General features: G+C 49.6%; 1 protein-coding gene across 1 annotated transcript in view; it reads left to right on the top strand.

Moving 5' to 3' along the window:
• The first annotated feature begins 207 nt into the window (after positions 1–207).
• Positions 208–6,729, top strand: part of CLIC6 (chloride intracellular channel 6) — a 68,600-nt gene continuing 62,078 nt past the window's right edge. The window contains exon 1 of the mRNA XM_019525582.1: positions 208–438. Coding sequence (XP_019381127.1) covers positions 316–438 — 123 coding nt within the window. The 5' untranslated portion in view covers positions 208–315. The remainder of the gene's footprint in view (positions 439–6,729) is intronic.

Genomic DNA, 6,729 nt, shown 5'->3' with positions numbered 1-6,729 from the left:
TCACTTTTTCATATATTTCTAAGAGACCTGGAGCTCTTCCATAACTGCCTGATGCCAGGAGCTGGGGCTGGAAGAAAGTAACAAATACAGTGAGCTCTGCAGGAAAACCTTGAGGGCAGCGGCGGGGAGGACGGAGACGAGGCGAGGGGCACGGGGGAGGACGGGGCGGGAGCCCCGGAGGGACGCGGCAGCCCCGGCAGGGAGGCCGATGGGTTGGACGGGGACGATGCAGCCAGCGCCCAGGAGGACGGAGACGATGCCCCCGGAGCCCCGGCGGGGGGGGACGGGGAGGGGAGCCCCGAGGGCGCCCCCAGCATGAACGGGCTGCAGCGGGGCCGGGCAGAGCAGGAGCAGGAGCAGGAGCAGGAGCACGATGCGGAGGCGGAGGTGGGGGCCGGGCTGGGCGAGCAGGAGCACGACATCTCCCTCTTCGTCAAGGTAAGCAGCGCCTCGGCTTGGCTCGGCTCCGGGCAGTGGCTGTTCAGGCAGCCCCGGGGTAAGGGGCTGTGGTCGAGGTGCCCCCCCCCTTTGCCCAAGGAGCCTGCTCCCACCACCTGCCCAGGGCCACGGAGAGCAGGAGCACAGCAGGCAGGGAGGGGGCCTGGCAGGCTGGTGACCTGGGGTCGCAGTGGGCAGTAAGCAGTATGTGAGCCAGCAGTGTGCCCTTGTTGTGAAGAAGGTGTACAGCACTGGGCTGTGTTAGTAGGAGTGTTGCCAGCAGAGCCAGGGCAAGCATCATTCCCTTCTATTCAGCACTGGTGAGGCCACAGCTGGAGTCCTGTGTCCAGTTCTGGGCTCCCCACTGTAGAAAGGAGGTGGATGAATTGGAGGGAGTCCAGTAGAGGGCAACACAAATAGTTTGGCGGCTGGGGGACATGACTTGTGAGGAGAGGTGGAGGGAACTGGGCTTATTTAGTCTGGAGAAGAGAAGACTGAGGTGGGATTTAATAGCAGCCTTCAACTACCTGAAGTGGGGTTTGAAAGAGGATGGAGCTAGACTGTTCTCAGTGATGACAGGACAAGAAGCAATGGTCTCAAGCTGCAGCAAGGGGAGTTTAGGTTAGCTATGAGGAAAAGCTCTCTCATAAGAAGGGTAGTAAAGCACTGGAATAGGTTACCCAGAGAGGTTGTAGCATTGGTAACACGTAGGGGGTGCATGTGGGTACATGTGCAGCCCAAGATTGGCAGTGCACCCCCTGACAGAAGTGCCATCAGCAGTGCCCGCAGGCAGTTGCCATTTGCCACCTCCCCATTCACTGCTGACAGCACCAGTGCCTGCAGGAGCTCACCACTGCTGCTGCCACCTGTGGGCAGTCGCCATGCCCCCCCCAGCCTCTGGGGGCACACCATTCATGGGCTGTAGAGTTTCCATCCTTAGAGACCCAGGTAGACAAAGCCTTGGTTGGGATGAGATAGCTGGGGATCGTCCTGCTTTGAGCAGGGGGATGGACTAGATGAGCATTTCTGAACCTGTGGGTCATAACCAAAAAGTGGGTCACAAGAATATATGAAAGGGTCTTTAGAAATGGATCAATGTTTAGAAATGCATTCTCCTTTAAAGGAGAAAAATGTGGGAAACAGTGCCTTTTCGCTTGCAGGCTAGCAGAGCTCCAGCCTGTAAGGGGTCCTCATGCCTCCCCTTCCCTGTCCCCCACACTCACTTTCTGCCCCACACATTGGGGGGCTGGGGGTGGAGGGCACTGGGTCAGGAGAGAGGGGCACTAGGTCAGGACTGACTGTTGAGATTTACAAATGGGTCCTGGTAGGAAAAAGATTGAGAACCACTGTACTAGATGACCTCCTGTGGTCCCTGCCAACCCTAAGTTTTTTTGATTCTGTTATTTCACATCATGAAGCATTTACATGACAAGTCTGGAAGAGAGTCTGGGGGTTGAGGAGTCAAAAGATTAGGTTAGGGCAAGGGTTGCCAACCCTTGGCATGTGTGCCAGAGTATGGCATGCATATTCTGTGGTGGAGGGCAGGGAAGGGGCTGGGGCTGCATTGCCACAATAAGGATCAGGCTTTTTGCAGTTTCCCTACTGTGTGACCTGAGGTGCACATGCACCTGCTGCCAACAACTAGTCAGGCTGGGGCTCGGTGGACCCCAGTGCAGCTGCTTGCAGCCTCCCCACCACCTGCTGCAAGCATTCCAGGCTCAGTGATAGGTGGCAGGGGCCTGCCCAGAGCTTGGATAAGCTGTGTCAGGCAGCCAAGAGGCTGGAAATGGCTGCACCAGGATCTGTAGAGCCCCAGCCTGGCTTGTCACCAGCAGCAGGTGCACATATGCCTCGGGGCAGAGAGCGGGGAAGCCATGAGGGGCCCAATCCTTGCTGTGGCAGTGGAGACCCAGCCCCTTCCCTGCCATCTGCCTTGAGATGTGTGTGCACCCATCTCTGGTAACAAGCTGGGCAGCAGCTCCACAGACCCCAATGCAGCTGCTTGCAGCCTTTCAGCTGCCTGCCACAGCTGGCTTGGGCTCTGGGCAGGCCTGCCACCTGCCATGTAGACTGACCTGCTTGCAACAGGGGGCAGCGAGGCTGTAAGCAACTGCACCAGGGTCTGCTTGTTGCTGGCGACAGGTGCACGTGCAACTCCAGATGGACAGTGGGGAAGGGGCCGGGGCTTTACTGCCACAAGGATTGGGCCTTTTGCAGCTCCCCGAGCATTGGCTCCTGGCATGCCAACATCTTACAAGTCAAGAATGCGGGTACTCTGCCCAAAAACATTGCCAACTCCTTGGTTATGGGTTGCTCTGGTCCTCTGTGCCTTGGTAGCTAAACACATTGATTAGGCTGAAATTCTAGTTTAGGACCACTGTTGAGGTAGAAATATTTGAAGTCATAAGAACTACCATTTACTGATCAGACCATAGGTTTGTCTTGCCCAGTTTCACACAGTGCACTCTCCATCCACATCCCCATCAAGTCCTGGGACCTCCTAGTCAACCTCCTCAGGTCCCTAGCCAAGTTTGAGATCTAAGAGGCCCTGGTCAGGGGCACTCCAGGGGGGTCATTTTCCTATTCCTTGCCCATTCATGTCTCCAGGCAGTGTTTTACTGGGCAGTGTCCAGTGGCTCCTTGGACTCATTCCAGGGCCATGGGGCACTGTCCAGGTGTACTCAGTATCCCTGCTTGGTACACTCATTTTGAACCTATGACCATCACTTCTGTCCCTGTTTTCTTCTTTAGTTATCCCCTGTAATCACTTGATGTGCATTTTGTGCCCCCCCAGATTAAGGGGGGCTTTCAACTTTACTTGGTGGGCAATGGCCCACACTGCCAGTGCACATCAGATAGGTCTGTCTCACACAGTGGCAGAGAATGGATACTGAAAGGGAGAGTGAAGAGGGTATGACCAGGGTTTATCCTTCATTTCTCTCCCATTTACAGGCTGCAACATTTAAAGTCCTGGGAGTTCTAATTCAGAGGCTATATCCCTAACTCCCATGCTTAATACCTACTGATGCCCCTTTCCTCCAAGAATTTGTCCAATCCTTTTTTTGAATCTAGCTGAACTTTCAGCTTCCACAACATCTTGTAGTTTGCAAGGCAGAGGAAGCTACATATACAATATGGTTATAACATGGCCTTAAACAGAATAAATCAAAAAGTGTACTGTTTTAGATACGCTGAATATATTTTTTATTTACAGTGTGTGTTTCATGCTTGCAGATCACCAAGCTCTTTATTCCAAACGGAGTGCTATTGGTATGTTGAGTTGCAGATAAGGAATGTAGACCCACAGCTCGCAGGCCAGATCCAACCTCTGGTGCCATATCACCTGGTCTGTGGGGAGCCCTGTGGGCTGTGCCCTTGTGCTTTAGGTTGGGTATGTAGGGTGGTGTTGGGCTGATCCTGGCAAGCAAGGGCAGGATGGGACCCCCAGGGCCCAATCCCTGAATGCAGGGGCAGCATAGGGTACTGATCCTGGCATGCGGGGTCCTGTAGAGGGGCCCCATGCCCCTCATGTGGCCCCATGCCCCTCATGTGGCTCATGGAGCCAAAAGGTGGAGCATCACTGATGTAGATAATTGTAGCAATTCTGGATTCAGAAAAATACTTGTAAATAAATAACTGACCATCTTTGCAACAATTTATATGTAGGGACCTACTGAAATCATGATTTTACAATTTTCGTGGAAACCACAAAATCAGTAGGTCCCCTGCAAAAAAGCCCAGTCCCCATAAAACATGAAAATGGCCAGCAAGTGGGGAAAAGAGAGAGCTGCAAACAGAAAAGGGTAGGAAGCCCTAGTATCCTGAAGCATGGGGAGAGGCAGGGGGAGGAAGATTTTCATGGTGGAGTGCAGCAGGTCCCCCATGCCTCTGATTCACTGAGGGGCCCTGGAAGTTCTGTGTTTCCCTGGAGATTGACAGATGGCTGTCTGTCAATCTCTGGGGAGAGGTGGGATTTCTGGGGCCCTTTGGCCAATCGGAGGTCTGAGGGGCCTGCTGTGCTTTGCCATGAAAACAGCAACCAGCACTGTACTTGGACCCTGAAATCGGGGGCAGCTGCCCTGAGTTTGGTAGTCCCTATTTATGTCCATTAAAGACAGTTTTCAGGTAGGTTGGATCTAACTTAGAAAACAAAAAATAAGGTTGTAACCCTTGAGAGATGTTATACAGAACTAATTTCTGTCCACTTCTTCAGTTCTCCTGTGTAAAAACTCCACCTTGCAGTCTGGTTTGCTTGGGGAGATTTTCATACCTCCATGGAATCTACTACAGGAGTTCCACATGGGTACAGAGGTCCCCCCCCCCAGCATTTCAGGCTGCGAGTGTGAGGCCTGTATATGTACAGAACCAGAGAAATTTAGACCCCTTTAGGCTTGGAGGACATCAGCCAAATAAAGCCTGCAGGCAGAACACAGTGCAGCACAGAACACTTACCAAAACTGGCCCAACCTTCCAACAAAGAAGGTAAGGGGACACTAAGCCTCACAGTATGGGGAGTTGAGTGTTTCATACTTTCAACTGTGTTTCTCATAAATGGGTTCTCTCTTCTTCACCAATAGCAGGGCTTAAGTGGGAAGCAAAAACTCACCTCCAGACATGTACCTTTACCCTCTCCACTTTGGTATGGAAATTGGAAAAATCAAAAGTGATTTAAATGGGGTTTTTGTATTTTAATTTTGTATTTTAATGGTAATGGTTTGGAAGAGAAAGCAATGTTATTCCTTGTTTTCTCCTACCTTTCTTGGAACTTTAGGCCCTGTACTTATAGTTAGCACTGTGCGTAATAATAGGTAAAACTGCACAGCTATAGGATCTTCAATATTCAGTATGGCAATACTATGCACTGGAAAGAAAAATGTTTTCCTTGTCTTAATACCATCTCTGCCTAAATAGTGTTCTTTTGAAATACAAGGTTTAATAGATCTTGCTATTCAAAGACACTGATGATAACTTTGCTGTAGTATATTGATCTATTTAGTGAGATGTTGAGACAAAGTAGAAATATATACAGTATTGACGATTACTGGTCAATATGCTTTAAAGCATGGTTCTGCTTTCAAACGAAAAAGCATCTCTTTATTTAACAAACCTGCCCTTGTTTGTATCCAGCCAAATATGTTTAACTTCACAACAAATCATGTTTTACTCTTGTCAGCCTTGCAGAACCAATGCAGGTCTGGCAGAGGACTCAATTCTTTTATAGTTCAGAGATCATCAAAACACCCCAATCACAGGGCTACTTTTGCAACCTCTCTCACTTCTTTATTCTATGACCAGAACAATAGATGCAGTAGGTATGACTGAAGTCATAGTGTTAGAGCAGTGTCATTGGTAAAAGTGAACAAAGCATATATTCTGCACAAAGAACCTAATCCTTTTGTTCAGATTCCAGTTAGAGTGGGATAAAGCTCCCACACCTTTTACTTGTCAAAAGTGGACCATATTTGATCTGAATTACCACTGAAACAACTGTAAAACCCCATGTTGACACTTTCAAAAAGTCACTTTCCAAAGGCAAAGCATGTGGAGCATAATTTCAGTCTTTACAGAATATTGGAGGTATCACAACTGGAGAGCAGGGCACAGTAACACCATGTACTGTGCCCTTATAAGGAATAAGCATAGCTAACTGAAACATTTCTGAACTTTAAAGAAGGAGGAGGGACACTCTCACAATTGACATAGCATTAGTAATATAAGAACACTCTGAAAACAATTAATTCACCAGTCTAATGATTTTGCTGAAACTATATAAACTAATCTTTAATATTTTACTGTAAAACTTCATTATAAAAGCATAATAAACCTTTTCAGCTAAGGTTTTCCACCTCTGCCTCTGTAATTGAACCAAAGCAGCTTACTGGAGAATCTAGCCCCTACCTTTTCACTGTAACACTTACAGCTGTTGGGAGGACTAATGCACTTTTGCTACTATTTGTAGAGTTCCACTATTCCTCCTCTACCACCTCTTGACTGCTGGGATGGGCTAAAAAAGAAAACAGAGCTGGAGGTTCTCCACAATGCCTTGGAGTAGACTTAAAGGCTAGGGACAGACATTCAAAAAACCTGAGCCTGAATTGTTTGCAGGTGAGTCTAACCTGGTTAGGTTAAAACAGTTGTATAACCAGGGAGACATCTCAGAAATACAAGCACATGCCTGCAGTGCCTCAGGCTGGGGTGGGGGAAGGGGAGGCCTAGAGCTACTCTCCCTTCCCTTCTGCCGGGAGCTGAGGGGGGTCTGGCCCAGCAGGACCCTGTGATTAGGGAGGGGTC

The sequence above is a fragment of the Gavialis gangeticus genome, unplaced genomic scaffold (assembly GCF_001723915.1).
Source record: "Gavialis gangeticus isolate Ggan-Ray unplaced genomic scaffold, GavGan_comp1, whole genome shotgun sequence".
NCBI classification, from domain to species: domain Eukaryota; kingdom Metazoa; phylum Chordata; order Crocodylia; family Gavialidae; genus Gavialis; species Gavialis gangeticus.
Note: the sequence above shows the minus strand (reverse complement) of the source record. Positions and strands in the feature narration are given on the sequence as shown.